Consider the following 19983-nt stretch of genomic DNA (forward strand, 5'->3'; position numbering starts at 1 on the left):
GGGGTAAAAATTTCCAGAGCTCAAGTGGTTAAGCACTTCCTGCAGTCTAAAATCAGTTAATTTGTTTTTGTATGACATTACTTTTAGTTTGTTTTTGTTGGAACACATTTGGCTAGTGCTGTGTATAAAACAAATGTCTACATTGTTACAACAGCAACATATTATGATATGAGATGTCACTGTTTACCAATAATGGTAATGAAGTTCCCCTACTCATGATTGTTTCCCATTAATAAGTACATACAGAAATAAAGACCTCCGGAAGATGTTTTCCCCTTCATGACCAGGCCATTTTTTGCTATTCGGCACTGTGCTACTTTAACTTAGGAATTACGCAGTCATGCAGCACTGTATGCAAATGAAATTTATGTAATTTTTGTTCACACAAATAAAGATTTTTCTGGTCACCACTGGATTTTTTTTTTTAACGATATAAACAAAAAAAGATTTGAAAAAAAAAATGATATTTTTTTTTATTTTATGCTATAAAACATATCTAATAAAAAAAATAAAAAATCTAATTTCTTCATGAATTTAGGCCAAAATGTATTCTTCTATATGTCTTTGGTTAAAAAAATAAATAAATCCCAATAAGTGTATATTATTTGGTTTGCATGAAAGTTATAGCGTCTGGTATAGATACTGGAATTGTTATTATTATTATTTTTTTATATACTAGTATTAGCGCTGCACAGCCACCTTCGGATATAATGTGATAGTATGGTGGGCAATCTGACATTACCTGACACTGGCTGGGGGGTACACTAACTAATTCAGGCTACATTCACACTTGAGTTTTCAGGTATTTCTTTCAAGCATTTTTTCCAGACGTTTTTTTCAGGCGTTTTTGACAGTTTTTTGAGCAGATTTGTAAATATTATAGGCGTTTTTTCAGACGTTTTTCATTTAGGTGTTTTTGCTTTGGCCAATAGAAACCTATGTAAGGTGCGGAGAGATGCTAGAAAAGGGGAGGGGAGCTGCTGTTTGAGCTGAAAATGCTTGAAAAAAATGCTAATTTCTTGCTGTTCAGGTGTATTCCATTGAAGTCTTTGGCAACAAAAACGCTAAAATTTGCCTGAAAATTATCTCATGTACAGTACTTTTTTGAGCGACAGGTGTTTTGCTACAGGCGACAAAACGCTCAAATGTGAGCAGGGGCCATTGAAATGAATGGGATTTTGCTTGTTAAGCATTTCTGAACGTTGAGTTTCGAGCTGAAAAACGCTCAAGTGTGAATGAGGTCTAACTGATACTGACATCAATAGTGACAATAATATAGTGATCAGTGCTAATACTGTACACTGTCACTGTACTAAGGGGTACTAAGGGGGAGAAGGGGTTAACATTTAGGTGAGATCAAGGAGTTAAACATGGGCCTAACATTTTGTAATGTGTGTGTTATGTGGTGCTTTTAATACTAGATCTTGCTGTTTTTGTCTCTGCTTTGCAGGGGGGAAAAAATCAGCAAGATTGCCTGTCACTATTCAGAGCTCTGTGTTGTTTACAACACGGAGCTCCCTTTCCCTGAATGATGGAGCTGATCAGCAGGTGCTGGGCAATGATTGAGCGCCAGCACCCACTGATCAGCTTCATCATTCAGGGAAAGGGAGCTCCGTGGTTTTTGGCTTGTGCTGTGATTAATCCCACACAGCCGGGGCAGCAGATGCGCGCGTGTGTGCGCCTCCTACCTGGAAGTGCTGGATCATGTATCTGACACGTGATACAGCGCAGAAATGCTGCTTTACCGCCATGCATCTAAGTACTGCAGTCGGCAAGCAGTTAAAGTGTGTCAAAACCCAAAACAAAAATATAATCTATTTCAGTTTACCGATTCTTAAAAGAGATGTATTGTATTAATTAAAAAACAGCAACAGTTTGATGCTGCAGCTGTCTCCTGCTGGCTCTAAGCCCAAGAACTGAGCGCTCACATGACCGCTGATTGCTCAGTTCTCAGTCTTTTCAGAGTGGAGACTGTCAGTCACCGCTTTCCACTCTGCCCCTCCAGCTCTCATTGGAGTGCTGGGCTAGAGAGGGAGCAGGTGCAAATGGCACACTGAGAGCCAGAGCCAGCTGTCAAGTGGTGGCTGTATTAGTTTTCTTTTGTTAAACTTTTTTTTCACCTGGCGATCCAGCTAGTAACACACTTCCAGTCTTAGGGTGTCTTCACTCCAATGGAGGAACAAAAGACACTCAGGACAACAGTTTGCCAATTAGGGGAGAGGGTGTTAGATGCACTAGCACATTTACATGGACTTGACTAACAAATTAAAGTTAAACTCCGGCTAGAAATTACAGCAACGGTTTTATTTTTATTTTTTCCTTTAATGATAAATGTTTTACATAAATAAATAAAAATTGATCAGCACTTTTTTCTGTTAAAAATAGCAACCATATTATATTTACCTGCTCTGCTCTGTGCAGTGGTTTTGCACAGAGCAGCCTGCGTCTTCCTTTTCTCGGGTCCCTCTTCGGTGCTCCTGGCCCCTTCCTCCTGTTGAGCAACTTGCTATGGGGGTACCCGAGCTGAGCTACAGCTCCCTGTGTCTATTCAGACAAAGAGCTGCGGCCTGGCCCTTCCCCAGTGGCACAAACAAACTGAAAAATTCAGAAGAATACTGAAAAAACCCCATCAATTGCAGCCTCACTGTGCCCATCAAATGCAGCCACTGTGCCCATCAATTGCAGCCACTGTGCCCATCAAATGCAGCCACTGTGCCATCAATTGCAGCCACTGTGTCCAACAAATGTAGCCACTGTGCCCATCAAATGCAGCCACTGTGCTCATCATAAGCAGCCATTGGGCCCATCATATGCAGCCACTGTGCCATCAAATTAGGCCACTGTGCCCATCAAATGCCACCACTGTGCCCATCAAATGCTGCCACTGTGCCCCTTCAAATGCTGCCACTGTGCCCATCACAAGTTGCCACTGTGACCCCTCCGCCCGCTCGCCGTCTGACCGGCACTTACCCTATCTTGGTGGTGGGTCAGGCAGCGGATGACGGTAGCTGTGGGACCTTGCACGGGTCAGGCAGCGAGCTGTGACCTCAATGCATCTCCTCCTCTCCTCCTGATAGGCATCCAATAGCAGCGCCTGTTCTTTCAGCCAATCAGGTTATGAGTAAAGGACCCATGCTTCCTGATTGGCGGAGAGGCAGTTCAGTGTTAGAAAAGCAAATTTCCATTCGCTTTTCTAACACACCTGGGTGGACTCCGAGCGCAATAGTTTGCGCTTGGAGTCCACCTTTTTTTTAAGCCTATTAGAACCTATGGCTCTAATCAGGTGCTTCAAAAATACACCCCTGCCTCTGTAATGCAGACGCCCGGCGTCCGAAAAGGGGCCGGACGCCTGAATAGGGGGTGGCGGTGGTGGTGGCGGCCATGGATAGATTCATGCAATGCATGAATCTATCCATTATTCATAAATGGGGTGGCTGGAGAGAGGGGGCGGCGCCTGTGCAACCTTAATGGATGGGTTGCCCCTGCCCTGCCCCCTTCTCTCTTCATTGGCTCACTAACTTTGATTGACAGCAGTGGGAGCCAATGGCGCTTTGCTGCTGTCTCAGCCAATGGCAGCTGAGTCTCTCGTGCAACGTGGCTGGATCTAGATTGGGCTCAGGTAAGTATTAGAGAGGCTCCATACAGAAGGCGTTTTATCTTAAAAGAGTATTTTATTTTTCCTGAATTATACTTACCTTGGTGGATGCAGAATTGGTCCAATGCTGCATCTGTCCCCCAGTGCCGCTACACTGAGAACTGAGCGATCGAACACAGCCAATCGCACGGTTCTCAGAGCTCCGTGAGCAGAGAGCTCCAGACTGTCAGTCACAGCTCTCTGCTCTGCCCCCTCCTCACTCATTGGAGCGCTGAGCTGTGGAGGGGGGGGCGGGGGCGGCCAGCTCAGGCTCTCAGCGGCTCTCTGAGAGGCTGAGCCGGGTGTCGGTCCAGTGATCTGGGCGGATCCTGACTCTATGGTTGACTCTATGGTTGTGATGACGCGGTACCTGGACCAACTTCTGTAACGTCAGCAGAGAGCGGACTTCAGCCCACTCTCTGCTGAAAACGGGTCACAGGAGTGCAAAACGAACTTCACTCTGTGATCCATAGGAGAAGCCCAGCCAAATGAGCTTTGGCTGTACTTCTCCTTTAATGCACAGAATGCATTAAGATTAAAAAAAAAAAACCTGCCTTTAAAAGCACTTGCCGACCACACGCCATGACAAGGTGGCTCGGCTGCGCAAATTGCCGTAGGTGTATGTTGGCTTGTGAACTTGCTTTTGTGGGCACGTGCGCGCTCCTATTGGCCAGCAGGAGAGCCAATCAGCACGTCCAGCGAACTCAATGTCTGCTGGCCACCTGCTATCGTTCCCTGCAGTGACACAACGAGGATCTGCCTGTGTAAACAAGGCAGATCTCTGTTCTAACAGGGGAGATCACACAGATCCTGTCTTTTTGCTATGCAGGAAGAAAAGAACGGCTGCACACCACAGGAATGTCCCAACAATTTTATTCCAAAAAAATAGCAAATAACAGCCAACAAAGACAGAGTGTCGGAACCCAGGAGGTGATTTTTTGGAATAAAATCATTGGAATGTTCCTGTGGTGTGCAGCCGTTCTTCTCTTCCTATTAATCATCAGTGGCAGGCCGTGGCTTGCACCCAGCGCATTCGGACTGTAGTGACCGCTCGCCTGAAGCGGCGTCTTCCTTGTTTGTATTTTTTGCTATGCAGGAAGATGGATCTGTGTGTTGTTCCAGTGAGCCCTTCCCCCATACAGTTAGAACACACAGTGAGGGAACACAGTTAACCCCTTGATCGCCCCTGATGTTGACCCCTTCCCTGCCAGTGTCATTAGTACAATAACAATGCAGATTGGCATATTGGCAATGCAATTAGCACAGATTACTGTAGTAATGTCACTAGTACCCAAAAAAGTGTCAAAAATGTTAGTTAGGTGTCTGATCTGTCTGCCGCAATGTCGCAGTCCCGCTAAAAATCACTGATTGCTGCCATTACTAGTAAAAAAAAAATTAAAAAATAAAAATGCCATAAATCTATCCCCTATTTTGTAGACACAATAATATTGCGCAAACCAATCAATATACGCTTATTGGGATGTTGTTTACCAAAAATATGTAGCAGAATACATATTGGCCTAATTTGATGAAGAAATTAGTTTTTTTACATTATTTAATTTTTTGGAAATGTTTTATAGCAGAAAGTAAAAAATGTTGTTTTTTTTTTTTTCAAAATTGTCACTCTTTTTTTGTTTATAGCGCAAAAAAAAAAAAAAAAAAAAAAATGCAGAGCTGATCAAATACCACCAAAAGAAAGCTCTATTTGTGGGGAAAAAAGTACATCAATTGTGTTTGGGTACAGCGTCGCACGACCACGCAATTGTCAGTTAAAGCGACGCAGTGCTTGTCCCAACCCTCCAACTAGTGGCTGGGGGTGTAGATATGCCTCGGTTGCAATGCTTTGCGGTCATGGAGGGAATTATACCCTCTGCGGCTTTCATCGGGGGTTGTGACCACCAAACGTGACCCATTCAAGTGAGTGAGGTTAGTGTGGAGTTCAAGGGGCTATAAAACACCTCCTTACCTTCTGTTAAATGCTCTCTGAAGAGCGATCTGAATGGGGATCACTCTTCAGAGCTAGTGTGAAGAACCCCTTAAACAGTTCTATTAGTTTTTGTATCACATTGCCTTTGAAGACATGTGGGCAGAGCAGTGTATAAAACAAATCTATACCTGGTTACAACAATCACCTCTTATGATCTGACATGTGAAGTTCTCAATGCAGTTTTCTTGCTCTATTAATGAAGTGCATGCAGAAATCCGGGCAGGATCACATTGTAGAAGGTTGTACTCTGCTGGATTCTTTGGTTGGTATCAAATAATTGCTTAATGTGCTTATTGCCCAGCACTGCCCCCTCCTCCTCCTCCTCCTATGCCCTTTGCAGTGATGCCATAGACAGGGGACCAGGATGCTGCGTTGCCGTTGATTCGGATCACTATAGCCGGTGTTTGCAGCCACAACCTCATTACACCTAAACCAGGAGAGAGGGATTAATGGGACGCTATTCTAGGCGCTAATAGGATTGCTGGGCTTTGGTGACAGAGGAGGAGGAGGAGGAGGAGGAGGAGGAGGAGGGAGGGGAGAGCCCAGCATCGGGAAGAAGGATGGCGCTGCCACCTCGAGCTGTCAATGTTATCTCTATGTGCCGCTCACAAATGGCGATCTGCTGACAAGACACGCCGAGGGGAGAGCAGAGCACAGCCCGGGACAGAGAGAGACACAGGGGGGGGGACGGTCCGGGACAGATGCCTGGGAATCCCAATTACATGATCGCATGCAGAGCATTGTGGGGGGGCATCGGAGGGGAGAAACAAGGGGGGAGACAAAATGAAATACCAGAAATACCTGACTGTGCTGCAGATGGCCATCGGAGTGACTCCTTCCAACAGGGGGAACATTCTACCTTATAAGAGGAGGCTGTGGTGAGTCTGGGGGGGCTTCTTTGTTCCTGGGGGGGCCATGCATGCTGGGCTTCCCCTGGATCGTCTACAATGCATGTTCCAATTCACATACTACATGTGTATTCTGCATGGTGCATTGCATGGGGCTTATTGGGATCACAGGATCTGTGTAGAGGCTACCATGTACATGGGGGGGCTTATCTGTTCCTGGGGGGATCATGCATGCTGGCCTTCCCCTGGATCGTCTACATGTGTAGTCTGCATGGTGCATTGCATGGGGCTCATTGGGATCATAGGATCTGTGTAGAGGCTACCATGTACAAGAGGGGCTTCTCTGTTACTGGGGGGACCATGCATCCTGGCCTTCCCCTGGATCATCTACAGTGCATGCTCCAATTCACATGCTACATGTGTAGTCTGCATGGTGCATTGCATGGGGCTCATTGGGATCAGATGATGTGTGTAGAGGCTACCATGTACAAGGGGGGCTTCTCTGTTACTGGGGGGACCATGCATCCTGGCCTTCCCCTGGATCATCTACAGTGCATGCTCCAATTCACATGCTACATGTGTAGTTTGCATGATGCATTGCACAGGGATCATAGGATGTGTGTAGGGGCTACCATGTACATGGGGGGGTTTTCTGTTCCTGGGAGTACCATGCAGGCTGGCCTTCCCCTAGACCATATGCAGAGCCTACATCTGTAGTCTGCATGGTGCATTGCATGGGGCTCATTGGGATCATATGATGAGGCTACCAGTCACATTGGGAACATGCATGGTCCTCCATCCTCAAATGTCTGTCCCTTCCTCATGGATCTTAAAGCACATTCTGGGGGTACCATGCATGCTGGCCTTCCCCTGGATCATCTACAGTGCAGGCTACACTTCACATGCTACATGTGTAGTCTGCATTGTGCATTGCATAGTGATCATAGGATGTGTGTAGGGGCTACCATGCACATAGGGGGGCTTATTGGTTCCTAGGGTACCATGCAGGCTGGCCTTCCCCTGGACTGTCTACAGAGCCTGCTACATGTGTATTCTGCATGGCGCATTGCATGGGGCTCATTGGGATCATATGAGGCTACCATGCACATTTGGGAAATCCATGTTACTCCATCCTCAAATGTCTGTCCCTTCCGCTTGGATCCTAAAGCACATTCTGGGGGTACCATGCATGCTGGCCTTCCCCTAGATCATCCACTTCACATGCTACATGTGTAGCCTGCAAGGTGTATTGCATAGTAATCATTGGGATCATAGGATGTGTGTAGAGGCTGCACATGGGAGATCATCCCTGGTCCTACATCTTCTAATGTCTGTCCTTAAAACACATTACACAGATGATGAGCTCATGCATAAATGAGTGGGGGTGGCTGTGTGGGTTACAATGGAGTGCACACTGCTATGTTCAATCACTGTGATGCAGTGCCGCTTTCGTAGATACCATGGCATAGTAAAGCATGTATCCTGCATTGTTTAACTGTCTGATGACTACAAATGATATATGGCTGTGGATGATACTTGGTGTAAATGTACAGCCTAGGTATGGGCCATGATGAATAATGCATTCATACACTATTACACTGACCACACTGCATGATTCTGAAGCTTGGCAGGAAGATGCTGGCAATTCTTTCATTTTTTCTCTATACTGGTCTGCCTTTTCCTGACACTGCAGTACAAAGACATTCAGCACCAGGTGCTGTTCTGTATTCAGGTTCACTGACCAAGTCCATGTATTGGCTGTGTCCACAGCAAGTATGGAGCATGGGTTTAGGAAAATAGATGATGGATCTATGGCCTTTGTGAGATAATGTGAAATGTAGGCATAATGGAGAGCTGTCTAGTAAGTGACCATCACTATACAGAAGGAGAAATGTGTTGCAATGCATATTCTGGTGTGATATGATCCAATGACATGCTGGAATCCTTGAGGACTGGCCATGGGTGAATTGCCAGCAGTTCATTGTACACTGTACAGTGCAATGTTTTATTATTATGCTGAATATTGTGCCTGCAATGCAGTGAAAACCTTACAGAGGTTTACTGTGTACATGGACAGTTCTGCTACATAGTTCATTTGTATCCAGACTTTGATATTCCATTTTAGTCATTGTAAACTTTGTTCTGCAATGCAAACAAATCATGTTTTTATTTGTACGTTGTAAAGTTTTAATGTGTAGCAATGTATTTAGGAAGAATATAGACTATTATGTATGCAATGCTACTTTAATGATACATTGGTAAAGTCCATGAAGTATTAATAGATGCTGCTATGGTGTTAACTATGTGGCCTTTATTAAAAAAAGTATTTGCATATTAATGATATCATTATTATTGGGTACTCTACATAAAAGCCATAGAATTACCTGATAGACCAGGCACCCAATATGACCTTTCAGCAGAAAGGAAAGTACTATTCCGATATGTCACACCAATGTGACACTGAGGAACAGTAAAAGTACTTTACTAAAATATATAAATGTTACCAGATTCTTATTAGGCTGCTTTCACACTTGGTTGCTTTGAAAATGCAGAATCGAGCATTATAGCCCACCTTTTCAAAAATGTGGCAAAGCGCACAACATGTTTGCAGGGGCATTATTTCTTAATGGCAACCCAAACGGTTTGTGGGGCGATAAAACACGTACAAATCACGTCAAAATGCTTGCTGCCAAAAACGCACCTAGCTTAGGGCTTGTTCACACTTGACTACATTTCTAACGCTTCTATAGCGTTAGTATGGTCGTTAGACTCGCGTTTATGAGCTTTAGTCTGGGCGTTAGACTGGCGTTTTACAAGCGTGAATGATGAGTTAAAAATGCTCCCTGACTGCCCTATGGTACCAAAATGTTGTACATGAACTTCTATGGTGTGTTTGATGCGAATAGTAGCATTTCTGATACACCTAGTATGAATGAGGCCTTAAAGTAAATGACACCAGCATTTATCTGTGATGGCCCAAAAAACTCAAATTTTAGTTCTCATCAGTGTGGATTAATTTTTCACCCCAAAGGGACACTTGAATCAATTTCCAGGTGAGAGGGAACCCCCCCACTAAAAAAGTTTATATCTACAGCTGGGGGCATTGCTAAACCCTGGCACCCAGGACATGTGCTCCTGGTCTTCTCCTGGGTGCCCCAGGTCTCCTTTGAGATATGGAGATGATACATTTTATACATTATCCAGTTTTGGAGCAATGTGTAATTTACCTTCTTTTCAATTACTGTATTATTATTTCTTTTTTTATATTGCTTCTAAGCAATGATGATACATTTGACTTTTATTTTAGTCGTGTCATCATATTGTGACTTAATTTTTGGTGAGTCTTATTACCTAGTCAATGTGCGATTCGATCAAAATGATTGAATCAGAAACCAATCAAATAGCAATAACTTCCCTTCTGATCAATCTAGACTCAGATCAATCTAGACTCAAAATTATCAATTGTTTTTCATTAATCAGCGGAACTAAGATGACTTGGTCATGATTTTGATTGTGTTTCGATCGATTGGATTATGAGGTTGCATGGAGGATAAAGAGATATGATTGATAATTTATGATCATTTCTTCCAATTATCGATCCAAATCTACTTCCCAGCGTGTGACATATTGACTGTTTGTATTATCAACTATTGCTTGAGTATTTCTATGGTGAAAGGTCAAAAAAGAAATTGATCAATTATCAAACTGTGTGTGGCTGCCACTAGACTCAGATGTTATTCAAACCAGTTATCATGGTATCTTACCAGAACCTCAACATGTGTTCCCAGATGTGCCCTTGGTCTGTTAGCACATTTGGAACAACCCTTCTCACTGTACAAGAATGTGATCAATAACCTGTAGAAAGTTTTCAATAAAATAATACTTAACAAGGCATACCTATGATATTTGACACCCAGATCACTTGAACCCCCCCCCCCCCCAATTAAATTAATATATTTTTGGTAATAACCTTGAAATAAATGATAGTAGCAGAAAAGAAACATAGACAGTAGAAACAGTGGTGTGCCTAAGATTAGTGGCCAGAGCATACAGTGCCTTGAAAAAATATTCGTACACCTTGAAATTTTCCACATTTTGTCATGTTACAACCAAAAATGTAAATGCATTTTATTGGGGTTTTATGTGATAGACCAACACAAAGTGGCACATAATTGTGAAGTGGAAGGAAAATGATAAATCATTTTCAAAATGTTTTACAAATAAATATGTGAAAAGTGTGGCATGTATTTGTATCCACCCCCCCCCCCCCCCGAGTCAATACTTTGTAGAACCACCTTTCGCTGCAATTACAGCTGCAAGTCTTTTTGGGGATGTCTCTACCAGCTTTGCACATCTAAAGAGTGAAATTTTTGCCCATTCGTCTTTGCAAAATAGCTCAAGCTCTGTCAGAGTGGATGGAGAGCGTCTGTGAACAGCAATTTTCAAGTCTTGCCACAGATTCTCAATTGGGTTTAGGTCTGGACTTTGACTGGGCCATTCTAACACATGAATATGCTTTGATCTAAACTATTTCTTTGTAGCTCTGGCTGTATGTTAAGCGTCGTTGAACCTCCACCCCAGTCTCAAATTTTTTGCAGACTATAACAGGTTTTCTTTTTAAATTGCCCTGTATTTCACTCCATCCATCTTCCCATCAACTCTGACCAGCTTCCCTGTCCCTGCTGAAGAAAAGCATCCCCATAACATGATGCTGCCACCACCATGTTTCACGGTGGGGATGGTATGTTCAGGGTGATGTGCAGTGTTAGTTTTGCGCCACACATAGCGTTTTGCTTTTAGGCCAAAAAGTAAAAAAAAATTCTCATCTGACCAGAGCGCCTCCTTACACATGTTTACTGTGTCCCCCACATGGCTTCTCTCACACTGCAAACGGGACTTCTGATGGCTTTCTTTTAACAATGACTTTCTTCTTGCCACTTTTCCATAAAGGCCAGATTTGTCACATACCTGGTGGAGATCGAGCTGTAGAGAGGGCTTCTCTTGCACCTCCTGTCCAACATCCCTGGTAGAGATGACAGGGAGTGAAGGACACAGAGTGGCACGAGGGCCGATGTAGCAGGTGGCACCAGCTGGGCCTTGGCAGGAACCCAATGGCTGTAGATCACTGGACAGACACTAAGAACTGGAACTCCATGTCACTGGATCAGCAGGCAGAAGCGTTGCTGGAACATAAGCCAGGGGGTCATTAACAGCAGGGCAGAGCAGGTACAGGAACGTGAGGCAGAAGCTAAGACAGGATACAGTCCGGATTCGGTACACAGTCGGGCAGCGAGGTACAGGAAGCAGAGTCAAACACAAGCCAAGGTCCCAGGTAGGCATGCAGAAATCCAAAGGAAGGTACAGGTGAAGCCGGGTCAAATGCAGGTAACTGGAACAGATCAAGGCACAGGTTAACAGGAACAAGCTGAAAGACCACTCAGCAATGTGTATGTGTCATGGCTCAGTTTAAATAGGCTGTCTGGCGCCAGCACGTGCACGTGTGCCTGCTTATGCCTGTGCGCGCTCACGAATACACCAATACATTATACAGTATACTTTGTGCCTGCACGCCAATGCGCGTCTGTTAACTGGACTTCCCTTACATTGCCCCTCCCCAATGGGCAACCTCTGGATGCCCATTTGTAACCTCTTTTCGGCGTGAGCCTGGAAGAATGCCCGTATCAATCTTTTGGAATGAAGATTGGATTATGGTTCCCAAGAGTTGTCTTCTGGTCCGTAGCCTTTCCATTTGATTAAAAACTGAATCGTGTCCCTTCTCTTTCTACAATCCACAACGTCATATTCCTCATTGCCATCGTTTATATTAGGTGCTGGTGGACCTGACTCACGACCAGGGAATGGGTCTAACTTTGCGTTTTTTTTAGTAAGGACACGTGGAAGACAGCGTGAATTTTGTAAGTCTCTGGGAGTGAAAGTTCGTAGGTGGTTGGATTAATCTGCCTCTTGACAGGAAATGGACCGATATATCTAGGTCCGGGCTTCTTGGATGGACATGACGATCCTAAATTGTCAGTGGATAACCAGACCTTGTCCCCTATTTGAAGTTTTAGGTCTCCTCTTCTTTTGCTGTCAAAGAATTTTTTATTCTCTTGTGCTTTAGAAATGGCATCTTGCAATACCTTGTTGTTTGACTGAAGAGCACTTATCCTTTTTTGGACTGCAGGAACAGAGGAATCAGACAAGATGTCAGATAGGAAGACTGGGAAGTAGCCATAAACGGGGCTTGTTCTGTAGCCGAGTGAATTGCATCATTGTAAGTGAATTCTGCCAGGGGTAAAAGTGATGCCCAGTCATCCTGGGCAAAAGATGAGAAGCACCGAAGGTACTGTTCCAGAGTCTGATTTGTGTGTTCTGTTTGGCCATTTGTCTGGGGGTGATAGGCTGACAAGAAACAAGTTTTGATCTTCAGTATCCTGCAAAGATCTTTCCAGAATCTGGACATAAATTGTACCCCTCGATCAGAGGTGATGCTGCTGGGTACCCCGGGGGGTCTAACCACTTCCTTGATGAAAGTTTCTGTTGCTTAAGGGGTTCCTAACATAGGAACGAAATGGGCCATCTTTGTTAATCTGTCAACGATCACAAAGATGGTAGTGAATCTTTCAGATGGTGGAAGCTCAATGATAAAGTCCATACTGATCATTTCCCAGGGTCTCTTGGGAATAGGTAACGGTCTTAACAGACCCCAGGATTTGGTTTTATAATTTTTTCGGGTGCAGACCCCACAGGTACTGACATAATCCTTGCAATCTGACCTTAGATTCCAGGTAACTGGAACAGATCAAGGCACGGGTTAACAGGAACTAGCTGAAAGATCACTCAGCAATGTGTATGTGTCATTACTCAGTTTAAATAGGCTGTCTGGCACCAGTACGTACACGTGTGCACCTGCTTGCGCCCGTGCACGCTCACGCATGCGCCAATACATTATATTTGTGCACACACTGGTGTGCCCACACCTTAGCGCCATGGCGTGTCTGTTAACCAGACTTCCCTTACAGATTTGTGGAGTGCACGACTAATAGTTGTCCTGTGGACAGATTCTCCCACCTTCAGCTGTGGATCTCTGCAGCTCTTGCAGAGTTACCATCAGCCTTTTTGCTGCTTCTCTGATTAATGCTCTCCTTGCCCAGCCTGTCAGTTTAGGTGGACGGCCATGTCTTGGTAGGTTTGCAGTTGTGCCATACTCTTTCCATTTTCAGATGATGGATTGAACAGTGCTCCGTGAGATGTTCAAAGCATGGGATATTTTTTATTATAACCTAACTCTGCTTTAAACTTTTCCACAGCTTTATCCCTGACCTGTCTGGTGTGTTCCTTGGCCTTCATGATGCTGTTTGTTCACTAAGGTTCTCTAACAAACCTCTGAGGGTTTCACAGAACAGCTGTAGAACGTTACACACAGGTGGACTCTATTTACTAATTAGATGACTTCTGAAGGCAATTGGTTCCACTAGATTTTAGTTAGGGGTATCGGAGTAAAGAGGGCTGATTACAAACTCATCATTATCATTATCCACCCCCCCCCCCCCCCCAACACAGCCAAAGGGAAAAAAAAAAGGCAAGGGAAGGTAAAGGGCTCATGACTTCTCTTCCCTACATCTCCCTCTTCCTCTCCTCTGTGCAGAATACTCTACCCTTCTGTTCTCAGATATGGGCCACTTAGCAAATTTTACATGTCATCCTCATCCCTCCCTATGTGCCAGATAAGGGGCCCATGTCTTCCGGTATCTCTCATTTTGATCTTTCATTGCCAAAGTAAGATTTTCTGTTGGATTTCTGCAATTCTAGCCAACCACTGTGCTCTAGTTGGAGGGATGTCCCTTTTCCACAGGACAGGAATACACACCCTAGCTGCCATAAGAAGATGTCTCAGCAAAGAGTTTTTATATCTTTCCGCTGATATAGGAATGTCCAGTAATAAAAAGGCTGCCGGTCTATCTCCTAGGGAAATTCCTGTTATTGTTTTAATGGTTTCAGCAACCATTTCACAGAACTCCTTGATTTTTGCACATTCCCAAAAAATTTGCAATATTGTACCCTCTGCTTTATGACATCTCCAGCAGACATCTGACATTTGGGGGTATATCCGATGTAGTACAGTTGATGTTCTATACCACCTAGTGTTCTATGCCACCTGATATCTGCTTGCTACTGATGCCTTTTGATTAAATAACAAAATCCTGTCCCTCTGCTCTTGGGAAAGTGACATATCTAAATCTCTCTTCCATGCCTGGAGGAAAGTAAGTTCTTGTGGTGCTTCTAATCCAGTTAGTGTGTCATAGAAATGGGACAGCGGGTGTCTCATTGACTCCCCCTTCAAGCATGTCTCCTCAAACCCAGTCAGTGCCCTCATTTCTGCATATGTGTTTGACTTAGACCAAATAAAGACATCTAGTTGCATCATTCTAAAAAAATCTAATTCAGGTGTTATCTCCCGTTCGATCTCTCTGTTTGTCATTAAATGGTTATCCACTGAAAAATTAATGATCCTGTTGATACCTCTACGTCGTATTGCTCCAGGCCTAGGGTCCGTCAGGCCCGGCTGGAACGCCGGCATACCTAGGATCGGAATCAACGGGCTAGGGTGTATCGAGATACGTGGTTTTTTTAACCGCTTGCCACCTGCCGGCTGTCATATGATGGCCAGGCGGCACGGCTCTCATTCTGGGAGGGCGTCATATGACGCCCTCGCCTTCTCGGGCCACCAGGGGGCGTGCGCGTCGCCGGCAGCGATCGCTCGAGCCCACAGTGTCACTGGGGACTCGATTGCCCGGTAACACAGCAGGACCGTGGATCTGTGTGTGCAAACACACAGATCCACGGTCCTGTCAGAGGAGAGGAGACCGATGGTGTGTTCCCAGTACAGAGGAACACCGATTGGTCTCCTCCGCTTGTGAATCCCCTCCCCCTAAAGTTAGAATTACTCCCTAGGAACATAATTAACCCCTCAATCACACCATAGTGTTAACCCCTTTCCTGCCAGTCACCTTCTCAACAATTATCAATGCATTTTCATAGCACGGATCGCTGTATAAATGTGAATGGTCCCAAAAATGTGTCAAAAGTGTCCGACATGTCCGCCACAATATCGCAGTCACGATAAAAATTGCAGATTGCCACCATTACTAGTAAAAAAAATAAATAATAATAAAAATGCTATAAATCTATCCCCTATTTTATAGACGCTATAACTTTTGCGCAAACCAATCAATATACGCTTATTGCGATTTTTTTTTTTTTTTTTTACCAAAAATATGTAGAAGAATACATATCGGCCTAAACAGAGGAAAAAATTTGTTTAAAAAAAAATGGATATTTATCATAGCAAAAAGTACAAAATATTGCGTTTTTTTTTTCAAACTTGTCACTATTCTTTTGTTTATAGCGCAAAAAATAAAAACTGCAGAGGTGATCAATTACCACCAAAAGAAATCTGTATTTGTGTGGAAAAAATGATAACAATTTCATCTGGGTACAGTGTTGCATAACTGCGCAATTGTCATTCAAAGTGTGACAGCTCTGAAAGCTGAAAAATGGCTTGGGCAGGAAGGGGGTAAAAATGCACTGTATTGAGATGGTTAAATATCTTTTTAGTCATTCGCAGAGTGGCACCTATCGTTGGATGTTTTTTAACTTCCAATGGCAACTCAGCTTCTGGTATCCATACTAGACCTTCCAATGGAATGTCTATCGTCGCCTGTTCCATTTGTATCCAAGGTTTCTTACTTTTAAGCCCGCACCACTCCATCACTCTGGCTAAATGTGAAGCTTCCTGATATCTTATTGGGTCCGGGAACACTATCCCTCCTTTTCCTTTAGGAAGTGATAATATAGTTCTGCGTACTCTTGCTGGCTTCCCGACCCAAATAAACCTAAAAAATTTAGATCTGAGATCTCTGATGCCGCGTACACACGAGCGGACTTTTCAACCGGACTGGTCTGACGGTCTATCCGACGGACTTTCCTAATGAACGGACTTGCCTACACACGATCACACCAAAGTCCGACGGATTTGTACGTGATGACGTACGACCTGACTAAAATAGGAAAGTTGATAGCCAGTAGCCAATAGCTGCCCTAGCGTGGGTTTTTGTCCATCGGACTAGCATACAGATGAGCGGATTTTTCAACCGGACTCGAGTCCGTCAGAAAGATTTGAAACATGTTTTATTTCTAGGTCCGTCGGACTTTTGGGAAAAAAAGTCAGCTGGAGCCCACACACAATCGAATTGTCCGACGGACTCCGGTCCGCTGGACCAAGTCTGCCGGAAAGTCCGCTCGTGTGTACGCGGCATTAGAAAGCTTGGGGGGATCTTAATTGGCAGAGTCTGTATTAGATACAAAAGTATTGGCATCACATCCATCTTGATAATATTTGTTCTGCAGAGCCATGTAAAAGTTTCTTTATCCCATCTCAAGAAATCATGTTTGATCTGTCTTGCCATTGGTGCATAATTAAGCTTGAATAGCTTATTTATATTCTTCAATATTTTAGTCCCTAAATAGCTTATATGAGAATTAGTCCATCTAAAATCAAACTGTGTAGTTATCAAATGCAGAAGGGGCGTATTTATTTCTATCCCCATTGCTTCCGATTTCCCGTAGTTTACTTTGAAATTAGATATTTCCCCATATTCACATAACTCCGACAGTAGGGACGGAAGGGATATAACTGGGGAGGTTATAAAGAAAATTAAATCATCTGCATATGCCGGAAGTTTCTGTTCTTTTCCCTTTGTTTTTATCCCCTTAATATTCAGATTCGCCTGTATTTTTCTGAAAAAAGATCCTTTTGTCAGGATGAAAATCAGGGGTGAAAGTGGGCATCGCTGTCGTGTTCTGTTTTGAATGAAAAAAGGCTCTGAGATTCTATCACCTATCTTTACCCTAGCACTTGGTGTTGAGTATAGATTGGAGAACCAGCTCAGCATCCCATCTCCCAAACCTATGTGCTGTAATACTGTTTTTTGAAAAATCCAATCTACCCTGTCAAAGGCTTTTTCTGCATCAGTAGAAACATCGTGGTTCATCAATGGTTTCTGCTGCCTTTGTGCAAGGTAGATCATATTCACCACCCGCTGTGTGTACTCTCTTCCCTCTCTCCAAGGGGTGAATCCTACCTGGTCTGGATGTATTAGGCCCGGGATGTGATATACTAATCTCATGGCTAAAATCTTTGTGAACACATGAAGATCAACATTCAGCAATGAAATAGGATGATAGCTAGGACATTGGGAGGGATCCATCCCATCTTTTGGAATAACTGTTATGCGTTCTGTCGGGATTCGCTTCTCTTCGCGTAATGCATTATAGGCTGCTATGAATCTCGGAGCAAGTTTCTCATCGAACATTTTGTAATACGACAGGGTGTACCCACCTGGGCCCGGTGCTTTTCCCACTTTCAGGGATTGTAATGCCCTCATAAATTCCTCTGTTGTGATTGGTACATCAAGTTCTCTGGCTATCTCCTCAGTCAGCTTTGGCATTTCTGTCTCTTTAATATACTCCCTAGCCACCTCCCATTTCTTATGAGCATTTTCTGAGGTGGATTCCCCTTCTAAATGGTACAATCTCTCATAATACTCCTTGAACACCTGAGCGATTTTCTGTGGGGTGTTAACCATTTCACCTCTCTGCGATTTAATTTGTGTGATGTGATTTCGTGTAGTAGTTTATCTAAGAGCGTTTGCAAGCATTCTCCCTGGTTTATTTCCAAATTCATAGAATGTCTGTCTCCCTCGCGTTAATTTGGATTTTGCTTTGTCTATAAGCAGGAGATTCAGTTTTTCACATAGATCTGCTAATTCCTGATCTATTAATTGTGCCTGGGATTTTTTGTGCACAAATTCCAGTTCCCCAATATTTTTAAGCAGCGAGTCAATCTGTTCATTAAGTTTCTGTTTCCTATGTGCCCCCATGGAGATGAACATGCCTCTCATGACGTACTTATGTGCCTCCCATATACAAAAGGGCATTGTTTCCCCAGTGCCATTTATTGTAAAAAAGGAGTCCAGTTCCTGTTTAGTTTACCCTCATATTCAGTTTCTTTAAGGAGAGTTTCATTGATCTTCCAATGCCATTCTCTGGGTTCTACCTCCCCATTTTTAGCATACAGTTTGTTGGAGCATGATCTGAAAGGGTAATTGATCCTATCAACGCTTCTATAAGGGATGTAATTATGTTTTGGGAGATCAGAACATAATCAATTCTGGTATATGTCTTATACTTTGCCGAGAAAAATGTGTAATCTCTGTCCTGTGCATTAACAGCCCTCCAGCTGTCTATCAATTGCAGGTCCTGTAAAAGTTTTTTTGCTTTCCTCAGTTTGCCGTATGATAGATGAGAGGATCCTTTTGATGTGTCCCTCATCGGGTCTAGGGCCATGTTAAGGTCGCCACCCAACACTAAAACTCCCTCCCTATGTTATTGCACTTTCTGCAAGTATAACTCCAAGGAGTTTACTTGATCTTCGTTTGGTACATATAAGTTTACCAGCGTGACTTTTTGATGCCGCAGGGTTCCTTTCACTATAAGGAGACATCCTCCCTCATGTTAAGAATGTGTTGGTTTAGACCAGATCCGAACAAAAAAACATGATATCCAGTTGTTTTGCTCTAAAGGTATTGCAATTTGCTCATTAAAAAGGTGTATAATAAAGTATACGGAAGAAAAAATATCTATATGGTTCTTTGCAAGCAGCCATCCTATCAATCTGAAGTATCAAGTTCCATTAAAAAGAATAGTACGAAGCACATTGCTTATTTGGGGATAGCAAAAGCAGGACTTTTAATAAGAAGACCCACAGGCTTTAACCACTTGCCTACAGGGCACTTACACCCCCTTCCTGCCCGGGCCATTTTTCAGCTTTCAGCGCTGTCACACTTTGAATGACAATTGCAATATTGTACCCAAACAAAATTTTTATCATTTTCTTTACACAAATAGAGAATTCTTTTGGTGGTATTTAATCACTGCTGGGTTTTTTATTTTTTACTAAAAAAATGAAAATCTTGAAAAAAAAAAAAAGGTTTTCTTAGTTTCTGTCAGTAAACTTTGTAAATAAGTAATTTTGCTCCTACACTAATGGGCGTGGATGAGGCTGCACTGATGGGCACTGATAGGCTGCACTGATGGACACTGATGAGGCGGCACTTATGGGCACTGATTAGGTGGCACTGATGAGGAGGCACTAATATGCCGCATTGATGGGCACTGATATGTGGCACTGATAAGCGGCACTGATGAGCACTGATAGGTGGCACTGGGCACTGATAGGCGGCACTGGTGGGCACTGATAGATGGCACGGATAGGCAGCATGATGGGCACTGATGGGCGGCACTGATGGGCATTCATGGGCAGCACTGATGAGCAGGCACTGATGGGCACTGAAAGGCAGCAGTGACTGGCATCACTAATGGTCACTGGTGGCACTGATTGGTGTCACTGATGGGCACTGATTGGTGGCACTGGGGGGCTTTACTGTAATCAG

The 19983-nt window shown here is 43.8% G+C and overlaps 1 protein-coding gene across 9 annotated transcripts in view; it reads left to right on the forward strand.

Moving 5' to 3' along the window:
- Window positions 1–19983, forward strand: part of TJP1 (tight junction protein 1) — a 730896-nt gene that overhangs the window by 183435 nt on the left and 527478 nt on the right. For 2 of the 9 annotated variants that reach the window (XM_073618852.1, XM_073618853.1), the window contains exon 1: window positions 6346–6499. The exons of 6 other annotated variants lie outside the window; for them this stretch is intronic. In XM_073618852.1, the coding sequence (XP_073474953.1) occupies window positions 6405–6499 (95 nt within the window). In that variant the 5' untranslated portion in view covers window positions 6346–6404. Of the gene's footprint in view, window positions 1–6149; window positions 6500–19983 lie in introns of those variants that run through there. One more of the 9 variants, XM_073618849.1, reaches the window with a different exon arrangement.

Source organism: Aquarana catesbeiana, linkage group LG03 (genome assembly GCF_042186555.1).
Source record: "Aquarana catesbeiana isolate 2022-GZ linkage group LG03, ASM4218655v1, whole genome shotgun sequence".
NCBI lineage: Eukaryota > Metazoa > Chordata > Amphibia > Anura > Ranidae > Aquarana > Aquarana catesbeiana.